Source organism: Oncorhynchus tshawytscha, linkage group LG06 (assembly GCF_018296145.1).
Source record: "Oncorhynchus tshawytscha isolate Ot180627B linkage group LG06, Otsh_v2.0, whole genome shotgun sequence".
NCBI classification, from domain to species: domain Eukaryota; kingdom Metazoa; phylum Chordata; class Actinopteri; order Salmoniformes; family Salmonidae; genus Oncorhynchus; species Oncorhynchus tshawytscha.
Window position 1 is genome coordinate 76,564,189 of NC_056434.1, and position 21,317 is coordinate 76,585,505.

At 41.7% G+C, this 21,317-nt stretch overlaps 1 protein-coding gene across 3 annotated transcripts in view; it reads right to left on the reverse strand.

Moving 5' to 3' along the window:
- The window catches only part of LOC112253116 (probable E3 ubiquitin-protein ligase HECTD2), a 38,374-nt gene extending 17,427 nt beyond the window's left edge, over positions 1 to 20,947 (reverse strand). Inside the window, exons 1-14 of one of the 3 annotated variants that reach the window (XR_002953942.2) lie at positions 20,238 to 20,947; positions 15,853 to 15,982; positions 14,588 to 14,726; positions 14,116 to 14,218; positions 12,324 to 12,413; positions 12,093 to 12,157; positions 11,764 to 11,809; positions 9,958 to 10,067; positions 9,492 to 9,640; positions 9,042 to 9,165; positions 8,266 to 8,362; positions 8,012 to 8,119; positions 5,374 to 5,506; positions 4,628 to 4,716 (exon numbers count right to left, since the gene is read on the reverse strand). Coding sequence is in view for 1 of the 3 variants with exons in the window: in XM_024425049.2 (XP_024280817.1) it covers positions 4,628 to 4,716; positions 5,374 to 5,506; positions 8,012 to 8,119; positions 8,266 to 8,362; positions 9,042 to 9,165; positions 9,492 to 9,640; positions 9,958 to 10,067; positions 11,764 to 11,809; positions 12,093 to 12,157; positions 12,324 to 12,413; positions 14,116 to 14,218; positions 14,588 to 14,726; positions 15,853 to 15,982; positions 20,238 to 20,315 (1,461 nt within the window). In the remaining 2 variants the exon portion in view is untranslated. The remainder of the gene's footprint in view (positions 1 to 4,627; positions 4,717 to 5,373; positions 5,507 to 8,011; positions 8,120 to 8,265; positions 8,363 to 9,041; positions 9,166 to 9,491; positions 9,641 to 9,957; positions 10,068 to 11,763; positions 11,810 to 12,092; positions 12,158 to 12,323; positions 12,414 to 14,115; positions 14,219 to 14,587; positions 14,727 to 15,852; positions 15,983 to 20,237) is intronic. The other 2 variants (XR_002953943.2, XM_024425049.2) reach the window with 2 other exon arrangements.
- Between the last annotated feature and the right edge of the window lie 370 nt (positions 20,948 to 21,317).

The following is a 21,317-nucleotide window of genomic DNA, read 5'->3' on the forward strand; positions in this document are numbered from 1 at the left end:
CGTACAGTACCATATGACTGTGAATGTTTGGGCTGATGCCCAGAAAGCACACAGAGACCAGACTGCACGAAGAATGTTTCTAAATTACACCAAGACAGAGTAAATGACTACATTGTGTTACTGTGTGTGTGTTCAGACGACGTCAGCCACCGCCCCTTCCCCACAAAACCCAGCAGGTGGACAGGACATTTATCCCATTAATTCTCCATCACCTACACACGCACGCATGCACGCAAACACGTTCATAGATGCCTAGTCTCCATATTGCCTCCAAATGAGGAAGCTACTCTGGATGTATTTCAGAGTTAAAGCCCACACAAAGATCACTTTATAATGTGTTAACTGCAGGTAGAGTGGGTGCCTGGATTCAAGAGTACACACACAAACACACATGTATGCAAACTGCACAGACACGCACAACACTCTAAGACATGCACACATACACACTTTTGTGCACACGCTTTCACACTCACAGAACCATGAGAAATTCAACAGGGTTGCCGTAGTGAAGGAAATACACTGCCACCTACTCGGAAACTCTAATGTCATTGGCTTTCCAAGTACTTCAACGGTTGGAAATCTCACCGTACAATATTAGGCAACACTGAGGGAAGGAGCTTCACACAACACTATTTTGGGGAATTTGAGGGCAAAGACCTAATACACTAAACAAAAATATAAAATGCAATGTAAAGTGTTGGTCCCATGTTTCATGAGCTGAAATAAAATATCCCAGAAATCTTCTAAATGCATAAAAAAGCTATTTTCTCTCAAATTCTGTGCACAGATTTGCTTACATCCGTGTTAGTGAGCATTTCTTCTTTGCCAAGATAATCCATCCACATGACAGGTGTGGCATGTCAAGAAGCTGATTAAACAGCATGATCATTACACAGGTGAACCTTGTGCTGGGGACAAAATGCCACTAAAATGTGCAGTTGTCACACAACACAATGCCACAGATGTCTCAAGTTGAGGTAGCATGCAATTGGCATGCTGACTGCAGGAATGTCCACCAGAACTGTTGCCAGATAATTGAATGTTAATTTCTCTACTAAACAAGTATCGGGTGGCCAGTACGTCCAACTGGCCTTACAACCGTAGACCACGTGTAACTACGCCAGCCCAGGACCTCCACATCCAGTTTCTTCACCTGTGGGATCATCTGAGACCAGCCACCTGGACAGCTGATTAAACTATGGGTTTGCACAACCAAAGAATTTCCACACAAACTGTCAGAAACAGTGTCAGGGAAGCTCATCTGCATTCTCGTCATCCTCTCCAGGGTCTTGACCTGACTGGAGTTTAGCGTCGTAACTGAATTCGGTGGGCAAATGTTCACCTTCGATGGCCACTGGCACGCTGGAGAAGTGTGCTCTTCATGGATGAATCCTGGTTTCAACTGTACCGGGCAGATGGCAGACAGTGTGTATGGCAAGTGGGTGAGCGGTTTGCTGTCGTCATCGCTGTGAACAGAGTGCCACATGGTGGCGCTGGATTTATGGTATGGGCAGGCATAAGCTACGCACAACAAACACAATTGCATTTTATTGATGGAAACTTGAATGCACAGAGATACCGTGACGAGATCTTCAATGGGCTTCAGGCCCATTGTCGTGACATTCATCCGCAGCCATCACCTCATGTTACAGCATGATAATGCACAGTCCCATGTCGCAAGGACCTGTACACAATTCCTGGAAGATAAAATTGTCCCAGTTCTTCCATGGCCTGCATACACATCAGACATGTCACCCATTGAGCAAGTTTGGGATGCTCTGGATCGACGTGTACGACAGCGTGTTCCAGTTCCCGTCAATATCCAGCAACGTCTCACAGCCTGATCAACTCTATGCGAAGGAGATGTCACACTGCATGAGGCAAATGGGGGGGGGGTAATCAGATAGGTAATGCCAAGACAACCGTGTGGCTCAGAGCGGTAATGCCAGTGGTCCTGTGTGGCTCAGTTGGTAGAGCATGGCATTTGCAACAAGGGAACAGTTTGAAAAATAATCTCTTCCTTTGAACTTGTCCCTGTAGTCTCGTTTTGCAACACGTGTCTCTACCCATCCCATTGCAAGTTAAAGCAATATGCAGGCTCAATTCCAGCACAAGACTACTGCAAAGTGTACAAACTGCAAACAACATGCACAAAGTAGGAACAGCATGCAGTGTGCACTGTCTCTGCACCGTGCAAAGCACAACTCTAACATCATGGAAACACACTTTCAGTGTAAACAAATCTCAGAGGTAAGTTGCTGTGATCCACCATCCGTATCAAAGTCTGTGAGCTATAAGAGGCTTCTTCCTCATCCATCTGGCTTTTATTTGACAGGCTGCCTTTTACTGCCTTGAGCTCTCGAATAGGAGAGGGATTCAGAGACCTCAGATGTAGTCTCAGATCTATAACTCTTGGCCTGTTCTGCACGCAGAGACATACAAATGGTATCCATGAGTTCATCTGACTCTGGACAAGTAGAAAAGGGCTTAATTGCCAAAATCTCACACTATCCCTTTAAATCTCCACCCAGAACAGCCAGAAGAGGACTGCCCACCCCTTGGAGCCTGGTTCCTCTCTAAGTTTCTTCCTATGCTCTTTCCATGACCGCCTGACAGACTGCCAAGACTACGGGAACAGGTTGGCTAATTTAGCACTTAGCTAGCACACAGCCCTGCTAGGCCACTAGCCACAGACCAATGTTATGTAACACAGAGCTTTGACAAGCACCGGCTCACCTGTAGGTAGGAATAGACTGAATATGATCTACTTCGCAATGTGGTAATACATCACTCCCTTGAAACATACATAAGGGAAAACGTATTCCATCTATTTCTTTAAAAACTTGTTATTGCCGTCTCTTGAAAACGCACTAATGCAATTTACTTCAATGAATTGACACCCTATGGCAGTTCATGAAAACAGAGATGGTGCATTATAGAAACCAGTAACAATTGGACTAGATGTTGACAAAGATATTTAACAAGATCGTCCTCGAGCTCAGAAAATCTAAAGCCGACTTCTTCATTAACGTCATAAATGAGACGAAAGGTGACTAAACAAATTTGGAAAAACATAGTTTAAGAGGCATGGGACATTTAAGGGAGATATAAAACTGAAAGTTGACGGAAGATTGGTCGAGGATAGCTACTTCCACTTCTTTTAACAATTTCTTTGTTCAGTCTGTACAACATCTGGGGCAAATGTTTACAGTGAGAGACTCACTCAAAATATTCAATATGATTCCAACTACTGAGGTGAAAGTTAAAATATTAAATGGATAGTGAGATTTTTCCACTTATCCATGGGTTCATCTGACTCTGGGTACCATTTGTATGTCTCTGCATCCAGTTTGAAGGAAGTTGCTAACTAGCATTGGCGCAATTGCTAACTAGTGTTAGCGCAACTTCCAGTCATTGTGCTAACACTAGTTAGCAATTGCGCCAACGCTAGTTAGCAACTTCCTTCAAACTGGATGCAGACATACAAATGGTATCCATGGGAAAAGTGCTTAATTTCCTAAAATCTCACACTATCCCTTTAAATCTCCACCCGGTATAGCCACCCCTTGGAGCCTGGTTCCTCTCTAGTTCTTTCTAGGTTCCTGCCTTCTAGGGAGTTTTTTTCAAGCCAATGTGCTTCTGCATCTGCATTGCTTATTCTTTGGGTTTTTAGGCTGGGTATCTGTAAAGCACTTTGTGACAAATGCTGATATAAAAAGGGCTTCATAAAATATATTTAATTGCTTAATTGTAACATCCCACTAGGAGGCAGACACCCAATAGGCCGGCCAATCACAGCACAGTGGTTTCTGTGTTGGCGCTGCAGTCACTCGTGATCAGTCCTAACAGCACTAACACCACCACACCCATGGATCCCACTTCTGTATCGACAGTGTCTTCTTCAGGCACTGCGACCCAGTAGATCAAGTCAAGAGAGGACAATCCTAGGTCAAAGTTTGCAAGTCATGAGTTCTCCATGAGGTCTTTACAGACAAAGGAAGACTACCTACAGATAAAGGATATTGCCCACTCCAGGCTGTTTACAATATAAAGTATATGTAATAAATATGTTAACTAAAACACAACAGGTTTAACATTCGTAGATAAATAGGAATATACAGTGGGTTAAGTGAGGACAAGTTGTCAGATTACGTTGGCGTACACTGACATGACATATGAATGTAACGGCATTACTAGGTCAATATGATGATTTGGTGGCTGCTGGCATCCTAATATATAGACAGACCAGCTGCCCAGATCAGCTTTATCTCAGGAGTGTTAGGAATGTTATGTTCAGTGGTTTGAAATGTTACTTTTTTGTATCTCTTACTTATTGAATGCAGGAAACAACCTCATGCTTAACATTATATCATGAAGATTCTGTTATTGTTCATGTCTTGCAAAAGGGGTTTACATAATACAGTGAAAATTTCATCTAAGTCCTATTAAATATAGATAATAAGCATATATTGCAATGGTTAAACTGATTTATAGCATCGCAAATACATTAAGTATCAGTTTCTCCAGTGTGGTTTTCCAACACTGCCTCATCTGTGTGTGTGGTGCAGATTGCTGCATATCTGAAACCGTTGACACAGTAATTCCTGGGTTAGGAATGAAAGGATACAGTCCCGACCAATTGAAACTCTGAGTAGTTGTCACATTTCCAGCTGCTGAACCAATGACAACGGGAATCCTTCAAGTAGGTGAACATGCCTGAAAAAACAAACAAGTTTGATATATAATCCAGTGAAAGGAGTATAAATGGGACTGGGAAAACCCCTCCACAGGCCTAATGTAACACAAACGTCTGTTCAATGTCTAGTCTAATAATATTATATATAGTAGTATTCTAAAAGTTAACCGAAAACATTCACAGGTGCATTCAACAGTTCCCTTAACCAGATGAAAACTCTGACCTTCAAACATGAAACATTATTGTGCCTAACATTAACTTTTTGACAAGAAAAAAAAACTTGAGTGTAGATGGGTTGGTTGGCGTTTTAAATGAGCGGGCACAGTTCTCATATAGTCTAGGCAAGCAGCCCGCATCTCTGAAAATATATCTATGGAAAGAATAACTGGGCTTGGAGGACTGAGAGAAAAGGAGACTCTGACTCCAAAAGCAACAAGCTCACGCCAGTGTTTCACAGTTATTAGGTTTTTATTGGGAATGTGAGAATGGCTTTATGGATAATATTCTAATTCTGCTGAGATTTAATAAAAGCTGATTTGCTTTCCATTTCTTCCAGTATCTCAAATGAGAGGGAGAAACATTTGATTAATTTTGCATGGGTTTTAGGCAATATATGGATTCTATGTGAAAGTTTCTAAATGAGGCCAATATATTCTGTCCTGCATTCCATGTCTCACCATAGTCAATGTGGAAAATCTGTCGAACCAGCAGCAGGAACCACTCCTTGGTGAGGCCGCCCATGTCGAGCCCCGCCTCTCCTACGAAAGTGACCTTGAGCTTTTTCTTCAGGTCTGCTCTCTTCCTGCTCAGCTGGACAAGGCGAGGGAGGGGTGGAGGGGGAGGGGAGGAGGGGAGACACAAACTCTGCGTTTTACGGCCAGGAAGGTTTTCCAAATCAAGCCGTGGTGACAGAACCTCCAGAGCAAAATACCAGATGGGCTTTAGAGGGGGAAGCAATGGGTCCACTAACGGCTCTGTGCTGTAGTGTTATGTGCTTTCTATCACCATTAGAACCAGATAACTTAATAAAAGTGTACATTTCTTTATAATAATATATATGTACATTTATTATATATATATATATATATATATATATATATATATATATATATATATATATATATATATATATATATATATATACACACGAAGTCAGAAGTTTACACCTTAGCCAAATACATTTAAAAACTCAGTTTTTCACAATTCCTGACATTTAATCCTAGTACAAATTCCCTGTCTTAGGTTAGTTAGGATCACCACTTTATTTTAAGAATGTGAAATGTCAGAATAATAGTAGAGAATTATTTTTTTCAGCTTTTATTTCTTCCATCACATTCCCAGGGGGTCAGACTTTTACATACACTCAATTAGTATTTGGTAGCATTGCCTTTAAATTGTTTAACTTGGGTCAAACGTTGCTTCAATATTTCCACATCATTTTCCTACCTCATGATGCCATCTATTTTGTGAAGTACACCAGTACCTCCTGCAGCAATGCATCCCCACAATATGATGCTGCCACCCCCATGCTTCACGGTTGGGATGGTGTTCTGTGGCTTGCAATCCTCACCATTTTCCCTCCAGACATAACAATGGTAATTATGGCCAAACAGTTCTATTTTTGTTTCATCGGACCAGAGGACATTTCTCCAAAAAGTATGATCTTTGTCCCCATGTGCAGTTGCAAACCGTACTCTGGCTTTTTTATGGCGGTTTTGGAGCAGTGGCTTCTTCCTTGTCGAGCGGCCTTTCAGGTTATGTCGATATAGGACTCATTTTACTGTGGATATAGATACTTTTGTACCGGTTTCCTCCAGCATCTTCACAAGGTCCTTTGCTGTTGTTCTGGGATTGATTTGCACTTTTCGTACCAAAGTACGTTCATCTCTAGGAGACAAAATGAGTCTCCTTCCTGAGCGGTTTGACGAGGTCCTGGATGATTTACAGTCTCTTATGTCTCTCTGGAATGCTACCCTTGCTTGGATTTCATCAACCTTGTTGTCAAGAGACTGGACATTGGCGAGTAGTATGCTCGGGAGCGGTGCGCGATGTGCCCGTCGCCGGAACCTTACCAGAAGACCGCTTCGTCTGCCCCTTTTACGGCGACATTGTTTTGGTTCGCTGGCTGGGATCCGATCCATTGTCCTGGGTGGGGGCAAAACAGAGGATCCGCTTCGGGAAAGTCGTATTCCTGGTCGTAATGATGGTGAGTTGACGTTGCTCTTATATCCAGTAGTGCCTGGGGGCAAACTACCTGCCCTCCAGGACACCTACAACACCCGATGTCACAGGAAGTCCATAAAGATCATCAAGGACAACAACTACCCGAGCCACTTCACCCCGCTATCATCCAGAAGGCGAGGTCAGTACAGGTGCATCAAAGCTGGGACCGAGAGACTGAAAAACAGCTTCTATCAAGGCCATCAGACTGTTAAACAGCCACCACTAACATTGAGTGGCTGCTGCCAACATACTGACTCAACTCCAACCACTTTAATAATGGAACAATTGATGTAAAAATGTATCACTAGCCACTTTAAACAATGTCACTTTTAAATATTTACATACCCTACATTACTCATCTCATATGTATATACTGTACTCTATATCATCTGCTGCATCTTGCCTATGCCGTTCTGTACCATCACTCATTCATATATTTTTATGTACACACACATACATATATATATATATATATATATATATTTTTAATTACCCCTTTTTCTCCCCAATTTCGTGGTATCCAATTGTTAGTAGTTACTATCTTGTCTCATCGCTACAATATGTAAATATTCTCCATCCCTTTACACTTGTGTGAAATTGTTAGGTTAGATTACTTGTTGGTTATTACTGCATTGTCGGAACTAGAAGCACAAGCATTTTGCTGCACTCGCATTAACATCTGCTAACCATGTGTATGTGACAAATAAAATTTGATTTGATTTCTTTTTCCCATGATGTCAAGCAAAGAGGCACTTAGTTCGAAGGTAGGCCTTGAAATACATCCACAGGTACACCTCCAATTGACTCAAATGATGTCAATTATCAGAAGCTTCTAAAGCCATGACATAATTTTCTGGAATTTTCCAAGCTGTTTAAAGACACAGTCAATTTAGTGTATGTAAACTTCTGACCCACTGGAATTGTGATACAGTGAATTATAAGTGAAATAATCTGTCTGTAAAAAATTACTTGTGTCATGCACAAAGTAGATGTCCTAACCGACTTGCCAAATCTATAGTTTGTTAACAAGAAATTTGTGGAGTGGTTGAAAAAGTGTCGACCACACCCAACGCTAGGTGTGTTAGGTCTTACCTCATCCAATGAGTCACTGAGTAGCTGGGCCCGTCGTACCTTGATGTTGAGGAACAACAGGTTCATGTCCACTCTCTGCCTGCGAGAGACCTTGTTCACCAGGCTTTGCTGGAGAGAGAGAAAAAACACATAACGAAAAGGTTTTAATATGAATGCAGGTCACTGTACATCATATGCATCTCAGTTCATGCACAGCTCAGGGACAACTGTGTTGATAGAGGAAGGTTGACAGAAGATAATAGGCTGTCTCTCACTCTGGCCATGCTTATCATCTGCTGTTCTGAGTCTCTCTGAATGATGGCTTTCTTCACCACCGTTGACAGGATAAATGGGAACTGGCAGAAAGAGAACCTGAGGAGGAGAAGATAGGAAGAAAAAATGCACTTGGGAAGAAGATGATAAAATATGGACCCCCTAGGATTTCCAGAAAGAGGAAGAGAGTAGCCCACAGTCTCTGGACTGCTCCACAATCAGTTCCATCTTTAGAAACAGGAATCATTGTGCAATATCCTTCTCTCTCCATAATATGTGTCCCTTGACGGTCACACCATATGGAGGCGTGATGTGCTCTGTTTTGAGTTTCGGCTCTGAGATAGAGCTGTTCCACTGAGGGTTGTCACAGCGAGAGAAGAGCTGGGGAAGGCTAACCTTCAGTAGCGCTGCATTAGCACTTTTAGCTGTTCATATGATGTATGGCACACAAGAGGGAGCTGTATCATCAAAATCTTGGAACGGACACACAGGGAGAAAGGAAAAACATGTGCAGCTTATGAGAAGTATATCTAATGTGCCGTGTGTTCTGCTCTCAGTACCATGTGCTGTCAATCACTGGCTGATATGGGAAATGGGAAAACGACATGCTGTGGTTTACAATCTTCCCAGCAGGACTTCCTAACTATGTTCAGAATTGGAAGATGTTTAACCAATAAGTTATGGCCTATAAGAAGGGCTCAGAAAATGTCCTGATTAGGAAAAACACTGGACCCTGAATATGGGATCCGAGTGTTGATCCTGTAAACTGGGGACTCACTTGTTGGAGTTGCCGTGGCTCTGCCAGGTGCGGTACTGCTCCATGATGTCGATGTGGTCCAAGGTGATGTTGTAGAAGTCCGTGAAGGACATGATAGGAGGCGTGGATATGCTGTTAGCTGCATCTGGTGGGGACAGGTATACAAGGGCATTAGAGTTTATCTACACATGTCTAAATGACTTTACACCCGAGACAGAATCTCTACCTAGATTCTATATGCATGAAAAACCACGTCACCCCTCCGGCCCTCCTGACAGCACCTGAACTTACATCCTCCCTTGAACAATGACACTTTCACTTTGTCTCTGGTTTGTGTATCAGGTTTTACAGCACATACTGGATAACACAGGCTCATATTGTAGCACTGTGGGGTTACCCAGAATCCACTGAACAGCTCTAGGGGTACACCGGGTAAAATACCCTGTTTCTGATGTTGTGGACATGACTTACTGAAGAGGGCGAGGACCTTGGTGGCAGCAGGGATCCACCAGGAACACCTGGTCAGAGGGGGCAGTTCATCAGGAGGAGCAGGTAACAGACGAGTGGAGATGAAGTGAAGAAAACGCTCCACCAGCTGCCTGAAACGCCTTGGAGACAGTCTGGGGAGGGGCGAGGAGAAGGAAGCACACACACACACACACACACACACTACGTTTAGATTACCACAGGCCAGAGTGAACGTTAGGTAGTGTTTGGGTGTGACAGCGTGTAGGGAGAGACTGTGTAATGCCTACTCAAACTGGATACAGGCTGGGTGTAAGTCACCTCTATGAAGATCAAATACTTCACTACTCAAACCCTATTCATAACTGCGGGCTGTGTTAGTGTGAAACAAACACATGGTTTATAATAATAAATGTTTTATAATCCATGCAGGGGTGAGGCTTTAAAGACACACTTTGCAGACTGCACTTACTTTTTAAACCAGTGCACTAGGAAATGGTGGTCAGCCTCGGACAGGCCAGCTATCTGTCTCAGTAGGTGGGCATAGATCACATAGGTACTGGTGCTGGAATACTGAGGGTTCTAGAAAACAAATAAACACATGTCATCTGTTCTAAAAATCCAGAATGTACTGCAAAATGACCTCGCACCAATACAGAGAAAAGAGAGGCAAGAGAAAGCTTTAAAAGCTGACTATAGTCCAGTCTATTTCAGCGGTTTCTATGCACTGAACTTCAGTGAAAACCCATAAAACATTCAGCCTCTCCGAAAGAACAGCATCACACAGGAAACCGACATTCCAGCAGTCCAGGATGACCTCACCCAGTCTCCATGGAGAACAAGGAACATGACATCAGGGATCTGGCTGATCAGACGTGTGCTGTGTATCTCCCGGTCGAACAACCACCCACATTCTTTACACAAACGTGTAACAAGAGAATAGGCCTACACTTATATAGAGGAAATTAAACAAAAAACAGAATTGCTATAGACAATCTTGTTTACAAATTGTCCTACACTGTTAGTTACAGCAAGTACAGACTTAGAGTATTTCAATGAATGACATCATTAGCATTTTCCCTCGACGGACTAGGGTTACTAGTGAGGTGAAACAGGTGAAGTCAAATCAACGACTCTAATCACACAGCTAGCTCGGGGCACAGAGAGTAGTTGTTGCAGTACTGCTGTGGACTGACTGCTTGACATATGACTGGAGTCAATGGGGTGTATGGAGAGGGAGGAGGCCTAAGGATTCCAGCTGGTCTTGCTTAACCTGGCCACTGTACTGTACAGCTAGGCATTAGACCAACAGACAGAACTACTGCTGCAGTAAAAAGTGCCCAGGTGTAAGAAGAACAGAGACACAGTGTACTGTTGGAATAGAAGAACATCCACAGCACACTGAAACAAGACATACTGAACCAGCAAAACACACTACCATCTGATATAAGCATCTAGACATCAGACCAAAACCAATAACTACTGTCTCTCTATGAAAAACACAGACACTTAGACCACCAAAACAAACAGAGACTCACTGCACTACAGCCAGAACTATCTTCAAAACTGACGTGAGGGCAGAAAGAAGTCCTGCCACTGAATCCAATGAGCCAGAACGGCTGCCTCTGTATCACTTCACATGCGACTGCAGTGGGATATAATACCACAGGGACTAGAGTACCACAGGGGCTAGAGTACCACAGGGGCTAGAGTACCACAGGGGCTAGAGTACCACAGGGGCTAGAGTAACACAGGGGCTAGAGTACCACCGGGGCTAGAATACCACCGGGGCTAGGATACCACCGGGGCTAGGATACCACCGGGGCTAGGATACCACCGGGGCTAGAGTACCAAAGGGGATAGAATACTACACTGGCTAGAGTACCACAGGGGCTAGAGTACCCAAAGGGGCTAGAATACTACAGAGGCTAGAATACCACAGGGGATATGGGACCCTAACAGTCCCTTTAAGCCTGTGGCAGTGGTGGTTTGGAAAGCACAAAATAACCCATTTTCCACAGGAAATGACAGGGATTAATGGAAACCAAGAATCTGATGACGGGAGCATTATAGCCATTTATTTCTGTTCTGAAATTAACTGTTTAACAACATGGGGATTTACTAAGCATTTACACCAATCCAAGATTTTTCACAAGGGGATGCAACACAAAAGACAAAGCATAAAACATCATTTATACCTTATAAAATGAAACGTTTACAAACAAAACGTACTGGTGCATGTACTTAATAAGATGTTATCTTAAGAAGTAAATGTTACCTGAACTAAGATGAAGTATGCCCTCAGGTCATCTTTCGTTCTGGGACTGAAAACACAACACATTGTTTTCAGCAAAAGGAGGAAATCAAAATGTATACCGTCAGCCTAATGAGACATCATATTTCATCCAAACTAGCACAATGTGGCAACAAAAAATGGCAACAAATTTGAAAAGAAATGTTGTGTTTAATTAGATGCCAAACTGTATGAATGTCATTTAGGTCTCATAAGCAATGCTCTATTTATGGTAAATGGTTGCTGCAGTGTAACAACAGGTAGCATAGTAACAGTAAATGGTAGTAGCGGTATAAATTGAAAGCAGCACTCACCCTTTCCACTCTCTTAATAAGCTGTTAATGATTCCCTTCAACACTGATTTCTGGATGTCTTGGGGCTAAAACAACACAAACAAACATGAGTTAACCTCTAAATTGGATGAAATTACCCAAATTCTGCTAGTTTCAGGAAGCACTTTCATGGTAAAAAAATCTGAATAGGACTTCATTTGTTTTCTCATATGATATCCTCTTCCATAGAAAGGTCACGTTGGCAGTACTTACTGTGCAGAGTAAAGCATCATAAACAGCATTCAAAAATTTTGAGTTGACTCCAGAATCCTCGATTGTGTTAAATGGGGCGTTAGCTTCTCTCTAAGGAAGGAGGAAAAGGAACATTTTACATTTCTCATTGTTAAAATGTTTTTATTTCAGGCCTTTTTAACAACAGCTCAAACAACGGGCACTTGCTACAGCCAAAACCTGGGCTTGTCTGCAGTGAGGACATATAGTGTGTGTGTGTGTGTGTGTGTGTGTGTGTGTGTGTTAAACAATGGCAGTGTGTGTTGAACCAATCTTGCTCGATGCCAACTAAACAAGGTTCGGACCTTATAAGTGCATTTGGAAAGTATCCAGACCCTCCCCTTTTCCACATTTTGTTACGTTACAGCCTTCTAAAATGGATTAAAAATGTTTTTTTCCCCCACATCAATCTAAACACAATGCCCCATTAGGACAAAGCGAAAACAGGAATGTAGACATTTCTGCCAATATATTAAAAATTAAAAACACCCTTTGATATGAGACTTGAAATTGAGCTCAGGTGCATCCTGTTTCCATTGATCATCCTTGAGATGTTTCAACAACTTGATTGGAGTCCATCTGTGGTAAATCCAACTGATTGGAGATGATTTGGAAAGGCACACACCTGTCTATATAAAAACCTCACAGTTGACAGTGCATGTCAGAGCAAAAACCAAGCCATGAGGTTGAAGGAATTGTCTGTAGAGCTCTCCTCAGTAAAAGGCACATGACAACCCGCTTGGAGTTTGCCCTTAATTAAGGCACCTAAAGGACTCTCAGACATGAGAAACAAGATTCTCTGGTCTGAAGAAACCAAGACTGAACTCTTTGGCCTGAATGCCAAGTCTGGAGGAAACCTGGCACCATCCCTACGGTGAAGCATGGTGGTGGCAGCATCATGCTGTGGGGACGTTTTTCAGTGGCAAGGACTGTGAGACCCTCGAAGGAAAGATAAACAGAGCAAAGTACAGAGATCCTTGATGAAAACCTGCTCCAGAGTGCTAATGGACGTCAGTCTGGGGTGAAGGTTCACCTTTCAACAGGACAACGACCCTAAGCACACAGCCAAGATAACGCAGGAGTGGCTTCGGGACAAGCCACTGAATGTCCTTGAGTGACTCAGCCAGAGCCCGGACTTGAACCCGATCTAACATCTCTGGAGAGACCTGAAAATAGCTGTGCAGTGATGCTCCCCATCCAACCTGACAGAGCTTGAGAGGATTTGCAGAGAAGAATGGGTGAAACTCCCAAAATACAGGTGTGCCAAGATTTTAGCGTCATACCGAAGATGACTCGAGGCTGTAATCGCTGCCAAAGGTGCTTAAATAAAGTACTGAGTAAACAGTCTGACTTCTTATGCAAATATGATATTTCTGTATTTTCTTTTTTCTACATTTGCAAAAAACCTGTTTTTGTTTTGTCATTATGGGATATTGTGTGTTGATTGATGAGTTTAAAAAAAATCAATTTTAGAATAAGGCTGTAACGTAATGAACATTTGGAAGAAGTCAGGGTCAGTACTTTCGAGTGCAGCTTTTCTCTTACATTATGTACCGTTGACTTCCTCATAACACTTTCCAGAACACATGCTCTGCATGCTTTCCTCAAGAGAATTCACAATGGAGAAAGAGGTGCTGCAAATAACAATCATTTAATACAAGGAACTAAACCAAAGGGTTTGGAATATTCAAAAATTGATAAGGTATGTTTGGGGAAAGCATAACTCACAACATAATAACAAAATGCCTGCATGAGCCATTTCAAGAGCCATTACCTTGAAGGCAGCATTGATCTCTAGAAAGGAGTCAAAGGTGGTTAGGTAGAAATCCCTCACATCCCTCCAGTCCCCTGAGGTTGTGGCTCGATCCATGTCTTCCCTGCAACACAGTGGAAGGAATCCATCAATAAATCATTGCCATAGCGAATCATAGCCCAGTGAGCAAAAACTGGTTGAATCAACGTTGTTTCCACGTCAATTCAACAAAAAAAATGTTGTGTTGATGTTGAATCAAAGTGGAAAACTGATTGGATTTGTAAACAGTCAATGATTTTCACCCAACTTTTAACGTAAATCCAATGACATGATGTTATTTAATGTTGAATTTACGTTAGTTGACAACTCTACCAAATTGAAATCAAAACGTTGAAATGACGTCTGTGCCCAGTGGGAAGTCGTGACGATCATAAAGGTATGCTACTCACTGTTAAAAGGTCAAATGGAGGTCATGGGGAGAGGTGTTACTCACTGGAACTCTTTGATGGTCTTAGTGCGGAGGGGGATGACAGGTTCAGAGGGGAACGGGGCCTTCACCTCGGGGGGAAGTGTGTCGATGGAGATCCTCTGTTTCTGCCTCACGTCACTGCAAATAGGAGGTAGCTCCCTCCCTGGGAAATTACAAGACCCACATAGTTAGTTCCCTTCACACAGAGTATCATACACATGACTATTGTGTTGTGTGGCAGATATGTACATATATTTGTTACTGCTTGCAAAGACGGCACACATAGCTTCCACAATGGACATGATTCACAAGGCTTTGATTGCGAGATCCTTAGATTGCGACTTGCTCAGACTGGCTTCACTAACAACACTAATTAAACTCGACCCAATCAGTCTGTAATCACATAGTACATTCACTGCATGACCTTAGTTAACCAAAGCCGGCTTTCTGTTAAGTATGGACACATTATTGCCTCTACCAATCTTTTTCAGGACCTAACAGGCCAGGACAACAATGCATTCAGACTAATGACAGCATTCTCACAAGAAGACACAATGAAGTTGTTAAAACTATTTCTGCTGGCTGTTGCCAGGTCATAACAATTGATGACGTCCATCATTACCTCAGATAGCTGACCCATCTCATCTCATCCTATTCATGTTGCCCATGCTTTTGTTTTCCTATCAAAACCCTTTTATGCATAGACATCTCATTTGAAGATCAGAGGAAGAAAATCTTAAACTTCTGCCAAATATCATGTATTAATTTACATTGGTAACAGAGTTTCAATTTCAGTGAGGTTACAAATATCAAGTGATGGAACATATTGATTGCATAAATGGCCAGGAATCTAAACAAGTACATTTGAAATGACAAACGCTTGGAAATGCTTTCCTGCTGCATGGTTCCTCTCCACCAACATGTATACGCCATGAAAATAAGCCTTCATATGGCTTTCATTTGACAGAGATGTTCGCATAATTATTTTGGCATCAGTAACAGCAGCGAGTAAATCGATTTAGTGTGCACTGCAGGCCTGACAACTGTTCTTTAATATACTGTCATTTTGTTCATTTAACTAAATAAACAATGTCTCCATTGCCGTACAGTGGTGAGTGACATATCGTTGTATCCAGTGGAGAGACCAGCTTCGGTGTGAATATAGGGAAGCCCATCAGGAATCAGGTTGGAAAGAGGAGAGATTATTGTCGGATACGCGAGGGCTACGTTTCTCCAGTGTCTTTGTAGACCACCACAGTGTGTGAATCTGCCCAGTGTTGTTAACTCACCATGTCGTCCACCTGGTAGACACTGGTTTGTGCCCACGCTGAACCGGCCTCCCGTCTCCCTCCGCTGGTTAAGGGAGGAGATGAACGTGCTGAGGGAGGGAAAGGGCTGTTTCGCACCACGCCCCAAATCCTGTCACAAGAAGATGACATCATTATGGGAGGAAAACTAAACTGAAAACAATGTACAATTATGTATGTATGCCTGTGTGTTCTTGTAGTGGGCTCAGAGTTCAAAGGGCCTTTGAGTCTTACACTTTAACAGCGATGGAGTCATGGAACTCCTGCTACAGTTTGTGCTGTTGGGAAACGTTTCATATAGGAGTTAGAGGTTAACTTTGCTCAAGAATGACTTTGTGATGGTGACAGGCGTGTTCAAGTTCAAGCCCTCCTCTCCCTTGTGTGCTCTTGACTTAAAGGCCCAATGCAGCCATTTTTATTTTAATATGAAATCATTTCTGGGTAACGTGGTACCTTACTGTAATATTGTTCAATTAAAATGGTCAAAAATAGCTTTTTAGTTTTTTTTTTATAGCAAAAAACACTTTTTCAAGCAATACTTTTTCTAGGACTGTTTGGGAGTAGTCTGAGTGAGGGGCCTAAGGGAGTGAAAAGTTTCTGTTATTAGAGAGGTTTAGAACTCTTTGTTATTGGTCTATTAACTTATACCGCCTGGTGATGTCCACCCATACAAAACCTGCTGATTAGAAGATCCAGTGTAAATTGTATTTTAAACCTGCAAATATCAGGAATTAACACTGATAAAAAGTCACACTTTTACAGTGTTAGTGTCATCAGCAGTTGTACAATATGATACAAAACACAGGAAAAACCATTTTGACTGCACTGTGCCTTTAAGTCTGATTTGCCCCCATTTTCTTGATAATTGAATGTCTGAATCATGAGCTTTGTTGCTATTAAACTTCCCTCTTGTCCTTAGACTATGTTTGTTAATCAAGTGAAGTTATTTTCCTTCAGTTTGTGCATTTATTTAGGTTGATTACTGTGTGTGTTCTTGTTTGTTGCTGCTTCTCAGAGCTCCAATTGGACACGCAGATGTGTGAATGTACACACACCTATGAATGTGATGCCATGATAGACTAGTTAGTCTGCTTTTAGAGTTTTCTATAGCCACCGTGTTGGCTAAATGATTGCACCACTGCTCATTATGGCTATGTTATAGCCCAGGAAGTGGCACAAGGTATTTCTACCTGGCTCTGCCAGTGTTCTGTAAACTCTGTTGGGGAGAATGTCCCCAACAGTTGCCAACATTATTTATCCTAACAACTGCTACTTACCGCTACCGTTATTTTGTGAATAGAAAAATAATAATTGCACTTTATCCTTTGCCAGAGGAAACCCTATGAGGCCCACACATTAGACTCATGAATCAACATGAATCATAGGGATAGAATACCATATCATATAATTGGCATTTATTTCATTCAGTTAAGTGGCCCACGTGATTTTTCCACCCAAGGTGAATCCGACAACCAGTTTAGAAAATATATATGATGTCAATTTCCTATTTCTTGCTTGCTGCTCTCACCAATGCCTACAGCCAACTGTTCTGGTAGCCCAGACAGCAAGGAGGGTGGGAGGTAGGAACTGAGTACAGTGGACAGATTGAGAGAGAGAGGAGGGCCAACTAACAGCATATGCACAGCAGCAGGTCCTGACACCTTAAAACTCTCCACCGAACGAAGAGGAGGGGGAGAAAACACATGTCTTACAGATGACATGGAGAGAGAGAGAGGGAAGGGAACTTCTCAAGTCCAGACAATCCTAATGAGATCACTGAGATTAGAATTACATCCATAAAAATCTTCCCTGATTATGCCACTAGCACTCCACATGGAGTTACTCTGATACAGACAGTAATATTGTCTCCAATGTCTCATATTGTAAAAACTATTGTTAAGCACAATTTCAAAAACATTTTCAGTTTGTGCTAATCAAACTGACATCTATAAAAATAAAATGTAAAAACCTGCACCTCAGTGGAATATGGTAGATGCTTAATTTCAGAGGGATAAAAGACATCTCCTCCCCCATATCCCGTTGTTTAATTCGATCCAATGGATTCTATTCAACATTCGTGTGTACAAAAAGGGCAGATCAAACAAACTCTTCATCCGAGACACAGACAGGAACAATATCTCCAAACAGCACACTCCATTAACATACAAAAAGAGGCTGCCACAGATACACCTAGTGTGTATTATCTCTCCATCTCTCATATTAAAACGCTCTTAAAGAAGTATGCATTTACATTTGTACATTCTAGTCATTTAGCAGACACTCTTATCCAGAGCGACTTACAGTACCTAGTGTTAAGACTATTGTTTTTGTACTGGTCCCCCATGTGAATAAAACCCACAATCCTGGCGCTGTAAGTGTCATGCTCTACCAACTGAGCTACACTGGACACGCTCTTAAAGAAAAAAAAGAACAGTACGCGCATGCACACCACACATACATTAGACACACACAAACCTTTCAGTTGATTTTAGTGTTGTAGTTTACCCATTGCTCATAATAAGGATACATCTTCTAACAACATCAATAACCAGAAATGCCTATAACTTCTGGGTTATACTTTCCATGCGTTCGAATAACTGCTTAGTTTGTTTAAACTTTATTAGTGTTGCTTTTAGTGTGCCTTTGGTATTTAAAAAAAACAAACAGTTAAACATTTCCTTTCCCAAGCGGACTCAGAGGATCTAATAATGTTTTTGTTTACGGAGGGAAAAATAGGAATAATGTGTTATTTATGGTGAGGCGAGACACACAAGGCAGTTGCTGTGTTCAGCATTATGTGTAATGATACACAGGGCCAGGCTGGACTGGACTTAGTGTGTGTGTGTGAGAGAGAGAGATAACAGCATTACCACTAATATTTCCAGATATTAGGCCTACATTAGTCTGAAAATGATGATGTGACACAACAACACATATTGTATCATGGGCGAAGTGATTCTTGGTGTGGCTCCTCTCCTCTGAATTACAGATTTGTTCTTTATATTACAACCCTAACTTCTGGATAAAAACATCACTCTCCTCCTTCCTCTTCTCCTCCCTCCCCCCTCGACCACTCCTGTCCTTCTATTCTGTTATTCATGGCTGTGCCAAAATGCAGCACTTTATGAGAGAATAACCGTCTGTGTCTGTGGAAAAGTCTGCCTCACTCCTAAATCTCTTCCCATGTTGCTCTTCCAGGACGTTTACTATCTAGATCACTACAATGATGCTACCGTGTGATGAGTGTGTTGGTGGGAATGTGTGTGTGTGTGTGTGTGTGTGTGTGTGTGTGTGTGAGAGAGAGAGGGAGAAAGAAAGAGAGAGCAAGAGAGCGAGAAGCAGCATTGACATTTCCAGACATTATGCCTACATTAGTATGAAAAATTATGGGTTCCATATTGTATAGTTAAAGGGGGAATCCGCAGTCAAAACAATAACAAAGCGGTCCCACCCGCCTCTGTACGGTAAAAAGTTGAGGGATTGGCCTGGAGAAATCTAACCACTCTTAAATTCATAGACAAAGCTTTTGATGTAAGGACTGACCATCCAAGATACAAAAATTATAGTTAAGCATTTGTTTGTTTACATTTACAATGTTTACAAACATTGGATTCAAACAAGCTTATATTTTGGGTTCTGATGGGGTATGGCGGTTGAACTAAGCTCATGAGGAATTTACAAGTTATAAATTAATTGATTCTTGAAGAATATAAGTCCAAAAACGGATGTAGCAACTGCGGATTGCCCCTTTAATTTAAGAAACTCTTCCAATGTTCATCTTTTGAGGGGGACTGTTGGGGAACAAATGTCAATGCTTTTTCCAATGACAAATATCCTGGTTCATCAAACTGTGAAAATTATTGGTATAGGTCCTATTCTGATACTTTAAGTCCTTGAGTCCACTTACTTTGTGAATTAAATCACTAAGCATCTTGTTCCACAGGAGAATTAAGCAATAATGCCTGAGGAGGTGTACTATATGGCCCATATATCACAACCCCCAAGATGCCTTATTACTATTATAAACTGGTTACCAACATAATTAGAGAAGTAAAAATACATGTTTTGTCATACCCCTGGTATACGCTGTCAGCCAATCAGCATTCAGGGCTTGAACCACCCAGTTTATAATGCCATTTATAGTAGGGATGCTGACAATAACAAATTATAATAGTAGCCCATACTGCAAAATAAATACTTCACATTGTTTGACTGGGCCAGTTCAGTAATGTCTTTAGGATGTAGTTGAATAAAGGAAATATTGTGTAAGAAAAAACAGTACAGAAAAGAGCTCAAATAATTAACTATTTTTTACAGCAACAAGTTGTAAGCATTTTCTGATTGAATGTAAACAATTGTGCACTTACCATAGTTGGTGACGTATGGTATATTGGAGGGAGCTTTTCCCTTTCCACCTCCGATTGCGCACAATTCTCTTCATTCATTACAGAGTGAGCTTCTTCTTTTTTTAAAGAGAAAGTTATTTATTGCACTACAATGAGTCTACGGAGACGTTTACGCGTTACCTCGCTGTCGAAGAATATGCATAATATTGCAGGTCTCTATCAAAGGATATCGCCCACTATATTGTCAGGTTCAGGAGATTCATATTGGTCCACCGTCGTCACAGTTTCTCCGGCAGGTGGGCTCATGCGCAACCTGTCACTAACAAACTGTTGCTGCACGCAGAATTTTACATGAAAAGAACACAAGTATTATTTATAAGAACTACGGTACCGTTATCCTTTTTGTAGTTAACTGTTACTTTCAATAATCATATTTTCCTCTTACGGCGCGGTTTTTGGCATCCCTTTGGAAGGCAGCACCGCTGTAAACTGGCGCCATGTTGTTAGAAGGCGGTGCATGGAAACGAGCTTGGAAACGGAGGCAGTCTCCAAGATGAGACATCCTGCGTCATCGGGGCAATTTAACTAACATCCATAATTAGAGAAATAACCTAGATATTTGCTCCCTAAAAATCATATCCTATTAATGGGATATTTAAATCGTGGCTCTCTGGGAAGTCTTGAATATGCCAGTTTCGTAGCAGTTTGCAGAACTCCCCTACCCAGCTAACAACAAACGTTTCCACAACTTTAGTAAAACTGTTCCCTTAAGAGTCTCATTAGGTCATCAACTAACGTTTTCATAGGAATGTTCCTGTGACGTGCAAGGATTGTTTCCAAGAGACCATTCACTTAAAATAGAACTTACCCAGAACGTGGTTACCAAGTTCTCAGATATTAAGATATTGTTGAAGACACGTTTCATGGGAACGTGCCAAGAACATTCATTTTTCCAGTTTTCTGTGGGTTAGGAGAACATACCATCAACATCACACTAATCTTTGTTACCCAGAAGTAAATTTCTCATGAAAGTTGTCACTTCCTGTTTACACTGGAATAACATCACACTCAACATACACAGAACATGGTTGCCAAGTTCTT